The following is a 19,501-nucleotide window of genomic DNA, read 5'->3' as shown; positions in this document are numbered from 1 at the left end:
CTGCCTTTTCTCTACTCTCTCTCTCTAAAACTTTTACTTACTTAAGCATCGTAGAGGATATTCCGAGAGGAATATTCTTGTTTTGCAGGTCGGTGCCGAGATCGTGTCGTGTCAGACCAGAAACCTCCTTGTCTCAGCTGATCGGAAAAACCCCACAACAGATAATATTTTACATAACCGAATAACTAAATCCTACTAATACTCAAAATCTAAGTACAACTGAATTCCACCTAATACTGAAAATCTTTTTTCAAGATCCTTTTTTAAAAAACATCGTTTTGACCGGGGTGCACCATGCTCATAGTATACCTTCCAATTTGCGCCACTCTCATGTGTAATTTATACCATATATAATACTTTTGACTCATTTGCAACCAAAAAATAAAGAAAGACGGTCAAACATATAACTCCTCCGTTTTTTAATACTCGCAACGGCTTGTTACTTTCACGCATGCCAATGCACAACTTTGGTCACTTATATCTTAAATTCTCTTGTAGATTATATGAATAGTGTAAAAAGTCTAAACGTTGCGAGTATTAAAAAACGGAGGAAGTATTTATTTTTACACTATTTTTGAAATGAAATACGTAAAAAAAAAAAAAAAAAAAAAAAACAGAAACATGTCCAAAGTATTTTCTACGGTAAATTTAAAAATAAAAAAAATGGAAAAATGTCACGGATGGTCTTCGAACCCGCATCTGGTATGATTTCTTTTTGACAGGTTCCCGCAACCTTTTTCGCCTGCCGTCTCCCTCCTCTCTGCGAGAGTAGCGTTCAGTCACTATCGACGCGGGTACGAAAATGGCAGCGGACGGATACTTAGACGATTATCCTACCAAAACTAGAGTGTCGTCTCTCGAAGAAACTACAATTAATCAGACTTTTCTGAGTAAACAATTGCAATCATTTGAAGCTTTGGCAAACAAAAAGCAATTCTTATGGACTGAACCCTACCGTTTTGGACTGAAGGCATGGAAGGAGAGAGAAAACCCGGTTCCCGCACCAGTCGAGCAACAAAAAAGTAAGCATTTTTTTTGAAAATGTTAGTTTTTGATTTAGATTTCTAATTATTATTATTATTATTATTATTATTATTATTATTATTATTATTATTATTATTATTATTATTATTATTATTATTATTATTATAATTACTACATTGGTCCGCAATTTGGGGGAAAGATTGTGTTAGAGCATAATACTACTACGTAGCTGCTTTTTGTCGATTCGTAGTTTCCATATTAGCTTTTTGAGTGGGTTATTGATTTGATGTCGGAGACCAATTAAGAATTTAGGTCGACTAGTGCTTACTCTTCTCAATGTGGATTAGTGTTTCTAATTATTATTATTAAATGGATGTCGGAAAGAAGTGTTAAGAATTTAAGTCGATTAGTGGTTATTCTTTCAATGTCGATTAGTGTTTCTAATAATTATTATCGCAAGTATTTAATACAGTACAAAATACCTTAAATGCAGGATAGATTAATAATATTAATACTAAAAGACTAATATACCCTTTTTTTTTATCGATACCCATTCTCTCTATAATATCCTGCCGTACCTAGAAATCCCCTAAGTTCTCTAACAGTAGAAGAAATAGGCCAACTCTGGACAACATTGATTCTGTTTGGATCTGTTTCAACACCAACAACAGAAATATAGTGGCCTAGATACTCCACCTTGTCAGTTGCAAGCACGCACTTGTTTAATTTTGCAAACATGTAGTTAGCCTTCATTAACTCAAATACCAATGCCAAGTGAGTCCAGTGTTCTTTTAGGGTTCTTCTATACACCAAAATGTCATATAAAAAGACTAAAACTCACTTTCTTAACAAAGGTTTAAATACTTGATTCATCCGGTTCTGAAATGAAGCTGGCGCATTGGTGAGGCCAAAGGGAATTACTAGAAACTCATAGTGTCCAGTGTGGGTTTTGAAAGCTGTCTTGTAGATGTCTGAAGGATTAACCCTCATTTGATGGTAACCAACCCTATGATCAAGCTTGGAAAACACAACAAAACCTGATAACTCATCCAATCATTCATCAATTATTGGGATAGGGAACTTATTCATCACAGTTCTATTGTTAAGCTCCCTATAGTTCACACACAGCCTCCAAGTCCCATCTTTCTTCCCCACTAAAACCACTGGTGAAGCAAAAGGGGAAACATTATTCTGGATTATACCTCTATCTAACGTTTCCTGCACCAACTGTTCAATGATATCTCTTTGCTTCAAAGGATATCTATATGGTCTTATATTGACAAGATTGGCATCTGGAAGTAAGGGTATGGAATGATCAAATACTCCCCTAAAGGGAGGAAACTCTGCAGGATCTTCAAATACCATTTGGTAGGTAAGTTGTAGCTCTTTCAACCCATCAGCAACCACTGACCGTGGCATGTGTACTTCTGAACCCAAGCAAGACTTGTCTTGTACTTGTATTAAGCATAAGTGAGCAGCTGCGGAAAATAACTTGGAAGAGGGTTCTCCCTCAACAACCTTCAACTTCTTATATGGAATTCCCTTGAGTAGTACCTCTTTCCCATTGAAACGAAACTCCATATGTAACTGCCTGAAATCCCGAGAGATAGGCCCCCGTAAACTGAGCTATTGAATTCCCAACACCATATCACAATTGTCTAGGGGAATAAGTAACACATCAACCTCAAAGGTAGTGTCCTGCATTGCCCAAGAAAAACCCTTACAGATATGTTGCCAAGCTAGATGGTTGCCATCACCTACAGTAATGGCTTGTGATGGAATGATTTCTAACTTGCACCCGAATTTTTGTGCTACATTGAGATCCACAAAATTATGTGTACTTCCTGAATCTATCAAAATCTGTATAAGTCAAATGAATACATCGGGAGGATTAAATGTGTAAAAGATGTTGATCAAAAAAATTTGGTGGGAGATAAGGAAATCAAGGATAGATGGAGGTTCTACTTTGATAGGCGCGATATTGTGGATACAAATATCCCTCGGGATATGGTTAAACTATACTTAATGCGAAGAATTCAAAATATAGAAGTCGAAATGGCACTGAAAAAGATGGGACGCAAGAGGGCAGTGGGGCCCGATGGTATACCTACCGAAGTCTGGAGATGCTTGGGAGAGAGAGGGGTTGTATGGTTAACAACTCTTTTCAACAAGATTTGGGGAAGTAATAGGATGCCATTAGAGTGGAGGAAAAGTACTATCATCCCCCTGTACAAGAATAAGGGTGATGTCCAGGATTGTGCCAACTATCGAGGAATCAAACTAATGAGTCATACTATGAAACTTTTGGAGCGGATTATTGAGTAAAGATTGAGGTAAATTGTGAAAATTTCGGAGAATCGGTTTGGATTTATGCCTGGGAGATCGACTATGGAGGCCATTCATCTTATAAGGCAACTAATGGAGAATTATCGGGATAAGAAGAAGAATTTACATATGGTTTATTGATTTGGAGAAAGCGTATGATAAGGTAACAAGAGAAATTCTTTGGTGGGCATTAAGTAGGAAAGGAATTCCGAGAAAGTATATTGATATCATCAAGGACATGTATGAGGGAGTTAGCACGAGTGTGGGAACTAGTGTTGGTAAAACCGAATAATTCCCCATTACGATTAGAGTGCATCAAGGTTCCGCACTTAGCCCATTTCTTTTGGCTATAGTCATGGACGAATTGACAAGGTCAATTCAAGATGGTATACCCTGGTGCATGATGTTTGCAGATGATATTGTGTTGATTGATGAAACAAAAGAAGGAGTGGAAAGTAAGTTGGAGTTATGGAGACAACCTTTGATTTTAGGCTGAGTAGAAACAAGACGGAATATATGGAGTGTAAGTTTAGTGGAGTCCAAGATAGAGAGACAGATGCGATTACCTTAGATGGGAAAATTGTCCAAGGCTCTGAAATGTTCCGTTATTTAGGATCTATTATCCAAAAGGATGGAGAATTAGATGGCGATGTGGTCCATAGAATCAAAGTAGGTTGGTTGAGGTGGAAAGGTGTCACGGGGTTCATATGTAATTCAGGCATGCCCCAAAGATTGAAGGAAATTTTTTACCACACGGCAATTCGACCGTCTTTGTTACACGGCACGGAATGCTGGGCAGTGAAACATTGTCACGTGCACAAAATGAATGTGGCGGAGATGCGCATGTTACGTTGGATGTGTGGGCATACAAGAAAGGATCGTTTGAGGAATGAGATTATTAGGAAGAAAGTAGGGGTTGCACCGATTGAGTTTAAGATGATGGAAAATCATTTAAGATGGTTTGGACATGTAAGCAGAAGATCAAGTGATGACCCGGTTAGGAGGATAGAAGGGTGGCAAAGTGATAGAATTGCAAGGGGTAGGGGAAGACCTAAGAAAACTTGGATGAAGGTGATTGAGCACGATATGAGCTTACTTGGGATTGTGGAAAATATAGCGTTGGATAGGACAGAGTGGAGGGAGAGAATGTACATTGATAACTTCATTTGACTTATACAACTTCCATTTTTCTGTTTCTTTCTATTTTTATTTTTATTTTTATTTTTATTTTTTATTGTATTTTATTTTTACAAATTCTTTGATTTTTTTTTAATTTTACATGCTATTTTGAAAGGTACTTATTTTACTTATTCATTTATTTTAAACTTTACTTATTTTTTATTATCTCTTACAATATTTTTTCTATAATATATAATCCCTCCGTCCCAGATTAGTTGTTACACTTTCCTTTTTCGTCCGTACCAGATTAGTTGTTACGCTTCTAAATTAGGAATGACCCCACAATTATTATATTGTCTCTCTCTTCCCACTAAATTTTTTTTTGTCCCCGCACCCTCTCTCATTCAATTAAAAAAATACCCCACTAACTCATATCACATCTACTTTTTCAATAAAATAACAATTGATAACCAAACAACCACTTATCACCTAAAACTTTGTGCAAAGATAAGTGTAACAACTAATCTGGGACGGAGGGAGTATATACAATTTCCTCTTATCTTACTTTCATTAATTCCACCTTTTCTTCCTTGTTTTTTTTTTTTTTTTCTTTTTTTACTTCATGCTCCTTTCTGGTTTGATTGGTGACAATGACGATCTCCAACGACGATTTATGTTAGCCGACCCCAAATCATTTTGGGACTAAGGCTTTGTTGTTGTTGTTGTTGTTGTTTACCTTTCACCAAACCCCTAACCCTCATAGTGCTAAACCCTTGACTGCGACACAGTGCACTCATAGAAATTTGTGGTTCATTTGCTTCTTTTTCACCCAAGTCCAACTCCTCACCATCACTAAGTTCTTCAACTACATCACCAGGGATCTATGGCTCTCTGAATAGGCACTTGTGATTTCTGTCATAAGGAACATCACAATAGTAGCTCAATCCTTTGGCAATTTTCTCTTGTCTCACATCAGCAAGGATATATTTGAAGTTTTTGTTTCTTTTTTGAGGGTACTTGGTCAAGGATAGGTTTGTGTTTGGTTTATTTTGGGTGGTGGGTAGAGTGGTGGCTTGTTACTAGGCATAAGAATGTTAAAATAATGGCCTCTCCTCTCACTTAATAAGCATAGGTTCATATTAATTTACTATATAATTCAAACTCTATTATTAGTGTTAAATTATCTAACATTTATAAGAGGTGTAGAGAGAAAATCTCTCTCTACCTTTATTTCTTTAAATAATTGATGTAGTATATATATATATGTCTTAAGAGAGAATATATACACAACACATTTTTGTTCTTTAATATTTTCTTTCCAATTCTATCTCCACATTTTTTGCACAATTTTAGCACAAAGCCTCTTACAAGGCTAACATCTCTCCTCCTTGGAACCCTTCTCTCTCATCCCAAGCATGTTTCTTAGTATCTCGAATCTACCCTTTGGAAGGGGTTTGGTGAAAATGTCAACAACTTGATCATCACCCTTGCAATGAACAAGTTTAACTTCACCTTCATTCTCTATTTCTCTTATGAAGTGATACTTCACTTTTATATGCTTGGTTTTTCGATGAAAAACTGGATTTTTAGCAATGGCTATTGCTGACTTATTATCACAATGAATGATAGTAGCCCCTCCTTGAAATTCACCGAGGTCCGACATAATCTTTCTTATCCATGTTGCTTGATTCACAGTTGCACAAGCTGCAATATATTCTGCTTCAGCTGTAGATTGGGAAATTGTGTCTTGTTTCAGAGATAACCACGAAAACACACCATTTCCTAGTGTAAATGTGTAACCTGAGGTGCTTCTCATATCATCTTGAGAACCTGCCCAATCACTGTCGGTATAACCAACTACTCTTGGATTATTAGAGGTCTGAAATTGAATGCCATAGCCTGTGGTTCCCTTCACGTATCTTAAAGAGTCTTTTAGCAGCTCCTAAGTGAAGTTGGCTTGGATTCTGCATAAATCTAGAGAGGAAACTTGCTGCAAACATAATATCAGGTCTAGAGGTATTTATCATGTAATTAATATGAATGAATAGACTAAGGGAACATTTGTTTTGTGGGTTTCGAAAAAGGTAAGGAGATAAGTTGGATGATTCTATGATATGTTGTTTGTTTAGTAAAATTTTAACATTCGCTAAACCTCTCTTACCTTCAAGTCATCTACATCCATTACCCCTGCTCCTAAAGCTTTAGCTTCCTTCTCTGTTCTACTCCACGACCACATTCACTGATAGCTCCAAACTTGATAAACCATGGCCAGCACTGCTACAACTTTAACACTCTTCTGAAATTTAGATCCATTACTCCTGATTGGTGATACCTAGTCAATCTGGGGTTGTGCTTGATTGGAGGTACCTACCCATTGTTTTATTTGCACCATACGACTGTATTTAGTTATTTACAGTCAAACTTAAGATGACTATTTGATTCTACAGCAGCAAAACATAACAACAGTCACTATTAGCACGTGCACACTGCAAGGAACCGACTATTTCCTTGACTGAACAAAGCCAATTAACACACAATGTATGGAAAGGTTGATTGAGATATTGAAGATAGAGCTTAAAGCTTTACAAGACAAAGTAACCAAGAGACATTCGAGAGGTCAACTCTCCCACTTAACCAAAATACTCTCAAGATGCATGTCTGTTCCCCTTCCCTTTTTATTTACAAACTCTTACATAAGAGAAAAGCATCAATAAAAAAGCAACACAACAAAAGATAGTTGTTGTAACAAGACAAACTTCTTTATAGACTCCTACGGGTTGCCTCCACTAAGTGTAGTGACTCCTTCATCTTCTGTGGCTGCTCCTGTTTCCATGTTGTTTTGTTCCAGTGGTTGTCTCCTCCTCCTTCTTGCTTAACTCTGCAGTACAGGTGGGTTAGGTGGAGGTGTTTCACACACACACACACCATACTTCAAGTCTTTAAAAGGCTTAAGCAGCCTCCATCTAGTCTCCAATTTTTCGAGGATGGCACAACTAACCTAGTTTCAATTCGTTCCAGTCCATCGAAATCTCTCAGACTGCCCCATTAGTATCTTGCAAATATTCTTCACATAATTCACCCTCTGCTGTCCCAACTCAGCTGCAGTGAAATGTGCCTTCAGCCATTCAACTTATCTCCAATACTACCAACTAGCTCGTCTTACACACTACCCTATAACTCTGTAAGTAATGCCAAAGATATCCCAGCAGGACATCAGTCTTAAAACTAAGCATCAATGAAAGCAACCGAAAACTCTGGATCACAGTTAAAATTAAAAGGATTCTGAGATAGATTTTCTTCCAACTCATCCCTTAGTTGTGCAGTAAGTCCCGGTAGTCAGTTGGAAATAAGTTGTGTCACCCAAAACCGGCTCCTTGAGTGCCTATAGGACATCAGTCTTAAAACTAAGCATCAATGAAAGCAACCGAAAACTCTGGATCACAGTTAAAATTAAAAGGATTCTGAGATAGATTTTCTTCCAACTCATCCCTTAGTTGTGCAGAAAGTCCCAGTAGTCAGTTGGAAATAAGTTGTGTCACCCAAAACCGGCTCCTTGAGTGCCTATCTGCTTGGATTATATGGTTTAAGGCTTTTTTAACCATACACATGGACATATGCCATATGCCATATTATACTAGTTTAGATCTGCTAGTTATAGTATGTTCTGTTTTTTTTTTCTTTGCTTATGTTGGACATGCAATATTATTTGCAAGGAATTGCAACACATCAGTACACAGATTAAGTTTACTCTGCATATTTCATCATATAGTAATTGTTTACTTTTTCTTTCTGTCTGGGCAGCCTACTGCATTCCTTATTCCACCAACTCTCTTCGACTCTTCTCCTCCTTCAGAAAAACATAATGACAAAGTTGGCTAATGTTCAAGAAACCAGCCTAGACTTTTTACCTTATTTACTCCATATTCACACTCTCCTCGATACTATAGAAAACCAAACAATTCAGAATTTTCTTAAAGATCTGCATTATAATGGAGTGGTTTCCACTTTCCGGTGAAGAGTTTGATAATACCATTCACGAAGCTAAGAAAGAAGTAAACGTTCATGGTTTACATTGGGTCTATGGGATAGATCCCAGGTCTGTAGGTGCTGCTGATCAGATAAAACGAGCCATAATTCATTATGGCGGAGTTTTAGGAGAGATGCCAATGACCAGTGAATTTGATGTATCAGGTATTGAAACATTTGTTGGAGGGGGTGAAGCTGAAAGAGTCGATCTCAGTCGAGGTAATGTTGGGAAGAAAAGAAAAGGTAGCATGTCAACTGATGATGACTTCCGGGGTCATGGCCACGCTGTTGTTCTGGTTGGTTGGGAGCCTGGAAACAAATTTGTTTATTTGAATTCTAGGTCAGCAGATTGGGGAGTTGAAGCTAATTTGAAGGATAGAAAGCCAAAGAAGAGGGGAAGAGAGCGAAAATCAATTGCAAGTACATGTACTAAGTTGAAGGAAGCCAGCAAAGGATTTAGTACAGTAACAGCAGAAGGATTACACTTTGTATATTGCCCCCAACTACTGAAGTGGTGGTGATAAATATTTGAACTTGGCTATTATTACTCTTCTGATGTCTATTATGTGAAACAGTTGCAGCTATGTGTTCTTCGAACTGATACTATTAATTACAATCTTCCTCTGCTCTAGTTTCTGGTTTAATCTTGATATTGTGGGGGATTAAGTTTTGTTAATAGCTATGGTTGATCCTCTAAATGTTTAGTTTGAAGAATTTGCTCTTGCTTTTCGGCTGGGTATAAAAATGTTGCTAGCTTTCCCTTCTTATTATATGTATTTAGTTCCTAAGTACTACACAGGCTTTTGTTATTTTGTTAAACCATGGATGTGTGTTGTAAACCTTTTGGATGCTGTCACCATTTTGCAATCACATATAGTCAACAGTTTGGTTCATAAAGGAGTAACATTCGGGATTGGTTTTAAAGTATAAGTAGGGTCTGAGTAGTGTAGTGTTGCATCACTGTTGTCTTTTCAGTTTCTGTTCGGAGCAGTGTTGCTCATTAGCTGGTTCTGTTTAGGACAGCGTTGATGTTGCTAAGTGGTTGATACAGCTGGGGCTAATAGATTTGTGTGCAGAAGGCAGAAGCTGCTCTAGTTTGTGTGTTGTGTTTGCTGAAGCTGCTGTTGGTTCGGTGTCTGTTTGCAAGTCAGGGATCTGTTGGTTGAGGGTCTGGCGTTAGCAGGTCAGGGGCCTGCTGGCCTGAGTTGATTGTTATGGTGGTCTGTAGCTTAGGGGCTGTGTGGGAGTTGGTTGGTTAAGGCTGGTGGTTGTTGTGTAGTCAAGAGCTGCTGGGCTTTTTGTTCTTGTTTGCTGCAAAACGTGGTTTTTTAGTCAACTTGGTACCTTAACAAAGTTGACCTGCTGTTTGGATTCTTTTTTCCAGCTTTGTTGTGTTTATTTGTTCACATTATCACCTTTAAATGAGCTCTTAAACAACATTTAAATGAGCTTATAAACGCCAACTAGTTTTTCACGAGCTAGACTCGTTTCATTTTTTTAAACGGACTTGAAATTGTTTTGTACTCGTTTATTTGTTAATGAACAAGATTTGACCGAACGTTGATGGATTATTGTCAACTTTAGTTCATAAATCACAAAGCCAGCTCTAGCTTAGTATATAAATTCAAATTTGGTAAAAAAAAATCAATACTAGGTTAGTGTTATCTTCGGGAATGCAAGATATGATTTTTTTTTTTTTTTTGAAGGAAGGGAATGCAAGATAATTACTAGACAATTGATAACTCTGTCGTACATGAAAGTACGACTGCTGTTACCATAAGAATGCGTCTAACTAACAAGAGAAATGCAAACATACCGATTCAATATGATAAAAGGCAAAGATCGGTGCTACTTTCTAACCAAGACACATCATTTCCATAATCAAATACTTGTAGGTGATGTACTAAAAGAGTTAAGCTCATTATTGGGGTCTAAGTTTTACAAAAATTTACCATTTGGGACCTTACTATTTTTAGATCAATAATTGGGATTTTGGGACCTAAGGTTATACCGTTATACATATTGTAGTTTAACTCACCTTTAACTCAAGGTTGACTATTTATTTATTTAAACTAATAAAATAAATCAAAAATAAAGTATAAGAGCTATGACTTATGAGTTAATACATAGTATTATTTATTGTCAATTTTTTTTGTTGGGGGGCGTGGGCGTGGGCGTGTGCGTGCGCGTGTGTGTTTTATTGGATTTATTTTGTCCGTTTTTATATTTGAGTTAATGCGTACTTTTTAGTTTTGTGATTTTTTTTGAGATTAATAATTAAAATTGGTTAATTTTGTGATTTTGTATGATATAAAAGCTGCTAAATTTTATCGTTTTTCTGTTGATTTTGATCGATTTGTTAGGGTTGTTCGATTTTTAATTTTTTTTTTTTAGGTTTACTTTATGATGTTTACATGTTAATCACATAAGAAGGAGAGCAGACTTTTTGCATGATTTCTAAATTGATTGAAAGTAAAATGATGTTCGGTCATTGTTTCGAATGAAGATTCTTTTTCAAGGGGTGACATGTAGTGGGAAGTATGATAGATTGATAAAGAGTACGGAGTATTTTTAGGTTGTGACTCGTATACTCATTTTCTTTAAAAAAAAAATGGGCCGGAGCAGGTTGGGTTATGCTAAATGGGTCATGACTTGACCTAACTAAATATGACTTGTTTATGACCGAAACTGACCCATTTCATTAAGTTTGAGCCCGACCCATTTTATAGGTCTATGTTAAAACATTCAAGCGAACATTTTGGTTTTGTTGGGTTTCTATGTTAAATTATGTGAATATTAGAAATCGGTTATTTAACATTTTTTGGTCAAATTATTGCCGAATTGTGAACTATAGTGGACAAACTCTATTCATAAAGAAAAGAGAAATTAATGTGGTGTTGGTAGTTTCTGATAATGTTATGTTTGTTCAAGAGGGGGATATTGGAGTAGTAAGAATAACAAATAATTAATTTAACTCAAGGAGTTAACATTTTAACCACCATAGTTAACTTTGGCTAGAAATGTAAGATGAAGTCCTAATTATTGACCCAAAAAAACGTGAGATCCCAATTGGTGATTTTTTTGTAAAACTTAGACCCCAATCATGGGATTAACTCTGTTTTTAAGGATCATAGTAAGGAAGTGAAGTATGAGGTAAATTCTTAAAAAAGACTGCCTAACACATTATAATGCGTTGGACCAAGTATTTTTATTACCTTTAAAAAAAATTATTTTAAGGGAAAGTTAGATTTAGGGCGTGTTCGGCGATAGCGTTTGAGGTAGCGGATAGCGTTTTGACCTAGTCAAGACGCTACTTGTAAAATATATAAGTGTTCGGCAGGATAGCATTTTAGGTAGTGGTTGGCGGTAGAGGTAGCGTTTGAGTAGCCTTTGTCAAACGTTAAAATTAGTAGCTTTTAAGGTAGCTGGTAGCTTTTGACAAATTTATAATAAAGTTTGTAACAATATTCTACCTTTTATTTTATTTTATAATGGCAACCGCTAATTTTACCAAACACGCATATCAATTAGCCGCTATTTTGACAGCTAACCGTTACCCGCTACCCTTCACCGCTATCTGCTACTCGAGCCGCTACCCGCTACTCAACCGCTAACCGTTACCCGCTACCGCTAATTTTACCGAACATGGCCTTATTTCTTGAACAAGTAACATTAAACCTAAGAAAACAAAACCCTAAACTAAACATCCAAATCAATTTATAAATGACTTTAGACACAACATAGTGACCATCCTTTGTACAGCCCATAATATACAACAAAAAGGCTAATCCAATCAAGATCAAGAATAGAAAATCCCAATGTAAAGCCTTCATTTCAAGACTATTATACAAGCTTTTATAAACATCATAATCCAGATATTAACAGGAAATTATCTGTAGCTTACTTCTGGTGATTTCACTAAGAGTTTCAACAGCCACTGCACAGGTCTCATCAGATGTACCTTCTTTTTCCTCCAGAACCATATTGCTGCTGTATATTGCTCATTACGGATCGTCCTTGTGGCTGCCCTCCAATCATATTTTTCCATCTCTTCACGAGCGGCTTTCCCGATGCTCTCCCGAAATTCTCTATCATGCAGTAGAGGCCTCAGTTTGCCTAGGCAGTCATCAAGATCCCCGGGACTATAGAGAAAACCGGTTTTACCCTCTTGATCCTCGGGAATTATGTCAGGGACCCCACCCGCACGAGCACCCACTACCGGAACCCCAGAAGACATGGCCTCCAATACAACAAGGCCAAGAGTCTCGGATTCTGAGGGCATCACAAAAACATCACCACTCGCATACGCTTGAGAAAGCTCTTCACCCTGCAACATCCCTGTGAACACAGCTGGCATACCGGCAAACATTTTCTCCAGCTCCTCCCTAAAAAGAAACTTCAAAATATCAGTGAAGTCGATACAAGAGAAATTCTGCCCAATACAGGAATTTCCTTCTGACTGTTAAGGAAATGACTTAACAAGAAACACGACGTGCCACTGAGTGGCATCAGTCCAAATGACATCATATTTTATTTACCATGATATAGCATAAAGCCATAAACTTTTACTCATTATAGCAATCATTAATCAATAAAGGGAAAAAAAAAAAAAACCCTCTAAGGTTGTGTGGTCATCCCAAAGCTTTCGTACAAGAATAAATTTGAGGCCATGGACAAAGAGAGGGAGGGGGGATTATAGGAAATGGGACCTAGAGACCCTACTCCAAACTTCCTAAGTTTAGTTACTGTAGATATGTTTATCAAACGCATGGCACTATCTACTAGTAACAAACAAACAAGGAACACCAGACGAGACTCACCTATAAGGGCCATCTCCAATAAAAGCAATTCTTGCTTCTGGTAATTCATCCATTACCCTGCGCAATTACACAAAAGATAGATTTTTAGGACGAACAACAAAAGAACAAGGCATACATGGTGTAAAAGAGGAAACAGAAAATAGAAGTTATTACAATGCACAACTTCGACAGTTTGCAACTCCGTATTTGTGATTTTAATTCTTTTAAGGTACTGGAAAAGTGGCATCTCAGAGGATGACAGAGTTTAGAACACTATAACAAACCTCATAATTAAATATAGGATGTTCTCCCGTGAACATAGCAACAAAAAAATGGCAACTGCTCCCTATGTTTAGATTAAAGAATTCCAAAACAACAGGATTTGGATCTTTTAAGCACAGTAGCACACATTGAGAAATAGACAGTGGAAGTTCTACCAAACTACTGGAACCATGTAATACTTGAAGATTGAGAAATTGGAGACTAAGCCAATGGTATTGTAACTTTGATATTTAGACGTCAAAAATTGTTTGGAAATATAATATTGTCTAGCATCAACTACTTGTTCAAAAAATATTTGGCAAATTTTAATAGTAAAAGAATCATAAAATGTAAAATACAATAGTGAATAGTGGTTGGTTGAAAGAACAAGGTTGTGGACTTGTGGGATTCAACATAATACGTGATGTTCCCTCAAGTTCTAAATTTGAGAGAATATGAAATGGGTCTGGGCAACCCAATAAGGAGGAGAGTTTGATCCTGTTATAAGCCCAATAGAGGCTCCACACTAAAACCAATTGGCAATAGTTGGAGTAGCTCCTTAAGCTTAAAAGTTGGTAGTTCTCTCCTCTTTTCTCCAACATGGGACAACTTACATGTGGGTAACATTGGGTTTCAACAAATGGCGTTAATGGAGGATATGGAGTAAGAAAATAAAAGGAACTATGTAAGTTAAGATAGATAGCCTCAAATTTCTTAAAGTGTCTCAAAGATAGCATGAACAATGAAGTATAGTTGTTTAGGTGTCCCTTGACATAGCCAGTGACATTACCATCCTAAAACTTCCAAAAATAGGACCAACCGGCCCATGCCACTTCTATAAGGTCATAAACCATAATCCCCAAAATAAATTTCGTATGGTAGTTACAATTTTAACCATGTTTTCCTTAAACAACAATAACCACCCCCCCCCCCCCCCCCCCCCCCCCCTTATAACACTCAATCAGCCACTGCTAGAGAGAAAAAAGAGGGAACTAGCAACTGCTGCTCAAAAGTTTTTTCATGGACTTGTCTCAAGCTGCACATAATCTTCCCTCCTTAATTCATTACACGTTTAAAAAAGGTGCAAGGGTAATTAAACAAACTGATTCCTTTGGACATCTTTGATCTCAATACGGCTCATCAGAATAAAGTAACTAAAATGGCATTCTTAACTATTAAAATAAGCTATACATAAACAATAATACATGAGACAATTTAGGCAGATTTTGCACAGAGAGTAAGGATAACACTTCAAAAAAGGCAAATGAAAGGGAAAAGAAGAATTTCAAATCCAAGCAAAAGAAAAATTCGCTGGGTTTTGCTAATCATCGATGAAAAGACCAGCAGTAAAAAGATAATATCATCATACAGTAGGGACTAGGGAGAATATATGCAGATCAAGAAAACATTATTTTCCATGAATCCTGATATCAATTCACAAATTTGCTTATCATCCTGTCTTCTGTAATTTCTAACACTTTGCAGTACCGAGAATTACCTTTTAAGAAAATCCAAACTCTTTTCGACACCTAAGCGGCCAACATGCACAATGAGTGGTTTGTCAGGCTCTCCATTACTGATACAGCAACAAGTATTTCAAAAATGTAAGTTAGAAAGCTTACATGTATATGTACCCCATGATAAAAGATTTTTCCAAGTTACCTGAGCCTCGATCTCATCTCAGACGAACGGAAGCGAGGGTTGAAGCTTTCAGAATCTACTCCTTTATTCCAGAGGCGTATCCTATTTTCTGTTGTTACAGAGGGGAAAAAATGATGGGAAAAATAAGAAACTTTATCTATTATAAAACTTTCAAGGCATTGGTAAGGACAATAACAAAACAATATTACACAAGTTCAAACTGCGAAAGTATTAATGCGAAAACCAAGAGTATGTGTCTTAGTTTACCTGCTGCTACCTTTGCTTCCAGGAGATCCTTTGCAATGGCGGCCGAAGGTACTAGAGTTAGGTCAGCTGCTCCGTGCAGAAACTCTGGTAAAGGCAAGAAAGAAGGAGGTTAACAAAGCTCATTTTAGAGCAGCAAATTTATGAATATACCACAAATAATTTCAGATAAACAACAAACACTTACTAATGACAAGCCACATTGGTTTAACTAACCAACTGAAAGTATATCTTGGAATATATCTGTAGATACATAAGGGTCAAATATTAGTCATGTACCCAACACTTTGAGGTGGTACCACGTGGAAAGAATAATAAGAAAACATAGTAACTTACACAGGGACATGAGTATGGTATGACATGACGATTGGAACACACAACATTTTTGCAATAGCAAGTGCGCCAAATACCTACAATTATGAAAATCAACTTAAAAATCATGCTTTAGAAATTACTCATTCATGAAGACTATCAAGAACGCAAAGTCAACAGAATTATTTGTCATCCTAACACACCATGATACCAGGAGATGATGCGTGAATGATATCAGGCTTGAATGCTGCGACCTCTGAGATTATTCTGGGACTAAGAGCCAGTGAGAGAGGCACCTTTTGATACCATGGCAAGGGAAAACTGCAAAATCACAGAAGCAGCATTGAGTTTAAGAAGGACATATATAACCGTGAGCTTTTACAGGTTAATAATAATAATAGACATCAAAAAACGTTAGTCAACAAAAAAACAAGTCAACACCATGCCAAAACCGCACATTTCCATGTTCCGGAATAACAAATCTATTAAGGCACACACATTGACAAGGAATATTTTAAAATTAATTTTAGCTCCATTTTGGTAGTGGCTCCATTCAAAATTATAAAACAAACAACAATGAAGAAAATCTATGAGAAAATGCCAACTAATTGCATCCCACAGATGTCACAGAGCATATGTTCAAGGACATGGTCCATTCCACTGGTTCATTTGCATACAAAAACAAAAATTCAACAGAAACCAAAGCCAAAAATTACAATGCAAAACAGATATCTGCTCAGGGAAGGGAAGTAAGCATGACAACATCTTAAGCATAAAAGATAATACATAAACAAAATAAAAGCAGCAAAAGCACATTTTTAAAAGACGATTCAACAAATTGATGCGTCAACCATAACAATCAATCTTAGAGTAACAGTACCAACCTTCGAGAACCAATTAACTTTGCTCCATAGAACTCCTCCGGTACTCCTTCATGTGTTGTTACAACCATCACCTGGAAAGAAAAATGATTACTCTTGTGCACGCCATGTATCTATCGAATTGGTGGGAAACATATGTGTATTTTTAGTTCTAAAAAGGATAGGTCAATTAGTTGTTCAGGATTCTAGATTTTGTTTTCACAAGTACCATTTCTAATTTTTTACTTCCGAATTTCCTAATCAAAGTGCATTTGTGGAGGGTAGACAGATTTTAGATAAGTGGATGCTGCCCTTTTTTCTATGAGGTGGTCAGTAATTTCCTAATATGTGGGTACTCTAGTGATACCTTTAAGCGCAACAAGGAAATGACAGGGCTTGTTGGAATTTCTTACATTCAATGATGGGGTAAAGTGACCTTCTTTCTGCTTTCTTCTTCATTTTCTTGCTTAATGTACTAAATAAAACATGGTATATTATTTGCAGTTAGCTACTTTGAAATGTGTATAAAGAGAGGAGGCAATAAGGTATTATTTGCAATTTGCTATTTTTCTCGTGAATACTTGTTTCATCTTATCAAATTATCTTGTGAAGTTTCAAGATAAAATATTGACTGTTTTTCAAGCTTCTGAGAAGTTTTATGATTAACTTGCCCAAGTCTAGTGCAGTAGTGCTAATGGAGTAATGGGATTAAATGCCTTCTTATCTATAATAGGTGGTCTTCCTTGACACATCCATGGCGAGCCCCTTTCTTACCTTAATCTTCGTTAAAGTGATAATCCTTAAAGGAGTGGTTTTTACAGCCTTATAAGGTGTCAACTGTAAAGGAATGGGGTGGAAGAGGGCCTGTTTCTCTTAAATCAGGCCCTGTAAGTCACAAAGTAAGAGCAGACAGCATATTCTCTTTAGCTTTTTTGTCTCTTTTCAAGCAGCTAATTATGATTAAATAATTCTCGTAGCTAAAAGGAAAGGAGAGATCATCCTTCTCATAGTACCAAAATGCAGGACATAAATCTAAAAAGGGAAATACCAAACAAACAGCTCAAACATAAAATTATAAACCAAGTCTGAAGATCGTACCTCGTCACCCATTTCTCGTAGATATTTAATAAAATTCTGAAACCTATTTTTATATCCGGACACATAACTGCAAAACAAGTAAATGCAAACAGCATGATCAACATCTGAACATTATTTTTTTGGGTAAATCAAGTACGGACAATCAGCAAATGCAATTAGAATACATTATTAGCTTCATCATTGTTTGATATTAGAATTAGTAGCAAGCACAAAAACTTAAGTTGATTCACCATGTAACCCAACTAAGTAAAAATTAATTGAAGTATTTTAGGAAAAACATAAAGAAACACCATCCAAGACCCGTATTCAAATGCTACTAATAGTTTTTGAAGACCATTTGTTTGTTGAACACTTGGACTAGCTTCTCCCCCTAACCAAAAAGAAATAGTAGCTCAATTCTCCAAATTTAACGAGAACTGGATATGAAAGACGCAACCAGGTTAGAAACCTAACACGCTAACGGCCTATTTTATTGGTGGTAATAAATGGAATGATAATGAATTTACATGGTAATTTTGTAAGGGGAAGTCTTGTGTTGTATCTATGCATAATGTTTTTATTACCATTACCATTGATCGCCACTTTGACAGCATAGAGTGGTAAAAGGAAAACTAATTATGAAGAAAAAGAAGTGTTTTTGGATGGAACGTCGGAGTCCTTTACTCTAGACTTAAGCATTAAATCTATAAGCAAATTACACACCAGAAGGTGAGTAATGAAATTGCCATTACCGCCTAACAAACAAACAACTGAAGTTAAGCTCTTAATTGTACACAACAAATGGTGATCCAAAGGAGCAAACCATAGCATAAATCAACTGGAATGTCACGCATAACTTATTGCAGTAAACAGAACTAAAATTGTCGAAATACAGCAGATAACAGCACACCAACATTTCTAAAGACAACTCACATTAGTTCAGCAATTAACCACCAAACAAAGCTTCAGACTAACACAATTCCCAAAGTCAACAACTATGAAGTATTCGGTCCCTCCGTCTAGATTTAATAGTCACGGTGATAATATAAACTGACAATTAACCCCAAGGGAGTACAATTAAGATCCAGATATAGAGCATTAGCTAACATCTCAAAATCAAATGATCAAACCAGTAATAATGTCGAAGCATAATTAAGACATAATCAACAAAAATAATCAAGAAATTGAGCAAACTCAATTCCACGCTAAAAGCAAGAAATCATCATTAATCAACTACAGTAAAATTAAAAACCCCGTTAAAAGAGTGAGTGAGAAGATACTTACGCAAAAGGAGAAGGCTCAACAAAAAGAGCAATGCGACGAGGTTTAGAAGTCTCAGCTTCTTCAAGAAAAGGTGTCTCCTGTTCATCACCATTGACGTCCATCTTGCTAGCTTTAACACCAAATCTCTCAAAACCCCTTTTTGATTCCGACAAGTTAGAACTTAAAGATCTAGTCTTGGATACTTTCTGGGAAATGGGTATTGATGTTTTAGCAGGGAAGTACAAAGAATTGAGAGAAAATGATGATGATGAAGAAGAAGAGCAGGAGGGAGAATTGGAGAGAGAAAGAGAAGACCTTATTGAAAGAGAAGAAGTCATCATTTCATTTAGAGTGTTAAATATAGTGGTGAATGATAGATGTGTGTGTGGGGGTTGTAATTGTATTATTTGATTTTGATAAATAAATTCTGGGTGAAGTTCTTGAGGAATCCAATCGCACCTTAGCCATTGGATATTCTTTTAAGAGAATAATTGTATTAATTTTTGGCATATGCTTTTACTTACGTTTTGTGGAGCAATCTTAATTTCTTGCCCGAAAACTTTATTCTGA

At 36.6% G+C, this 19,501-nt stretch overlaps 2 protein-coding genes across 5 annotated transcripts; one reads left to right on the top strand and one right to left on the bottom strand.

Annotated features, from left to right (window-relative positions):
• Positions 1-465: 465 nt before the first annotated feature.
• On the top strand, positions 466-9,351 carry LOC110804251 (uncharacterized). 4 transcript variants are annotated; one of them, XM_022009818.2, is made up of 2 exons: positions 466-1,022; positions 8,620-9,351. In XM_022009818.2, exons 1-2 carry the CDS (start codon positions 803-805, stop codon positions 8,973-8,975), a joined length of 576 nt encoding a protein of 191 aa, XP_021865510.1. In that variant the 5' UTR covers positions 466-802; the 3' UTR covers positions 8,976-9,351. The 4 variants fall into 4 exon arrangements, with proteins under 4 accessions (XP_021865510.1, XP_056686124.1, XP_056686125.1 ...); XM_056830146.1 differs by having other exon boundaries at positions 468-1,022; positions 8,230-9,351; XM_056830147.1 differs by lacking the exon at positions 466-1,022 and adding an exon at positions 6,308-6,444 and having other exon boundaries at positions 8,230-9,351.
• A 2,798-nt stretch (positions 9,352-12,149) lies between these two features.
• Positions 12,150-19,400, bottom strand: LOC110804238 (sulfoquinovosyl transferase SQD2). The gene is made up of 11 exons (XM_022009796.2): positions 18,953-19,400; positions 17,690-17,756; positions 16,616-16,686; positions 15,935-16,052; positions 15,756-15,829; positions 15,607-15,662; positions 15,423-15,506; positions 15,177-15,264; positions 15,013-15,090; positions 13,275-13,331; positions 12,150-12,839 (listed from the first exon to the last, which is right to left on the bottom strand). Exons 1-11 carry the CDS (start codon positions 19,270-19,272, stop codon positions 12,344-12,346), a joined length of 1,509 nt encoding a protein of 502 aa, XP_021865488.1. The 5' UTR covers positions 19,273-19,400; the 3' UTR covers positions 12,150-12,343.
• Positions 19,401-19,501: the final 101 nt, after the last annotated feature.

The sequence above is a fragment of the Spinacia oleracea genome, chromosome 5 (assembly GCF_020520425.1).
Source record: "Spinacia oleracea cultivar Varoflay chromosome 5, BTI_SOV_V1, whole genome shotgun sequence".
NCBI classification, from domain to species: domain Eukaryota; kingdom Viridiplantae; phylum Streptophyta; class Magnoliopsida; order Caryophyllales; family Amaranthaceae; genus Spinacia; species Spinacia oleracea.
This window is presented reverse-complemented; position numbering and strand designations above follow the sequence as displayed.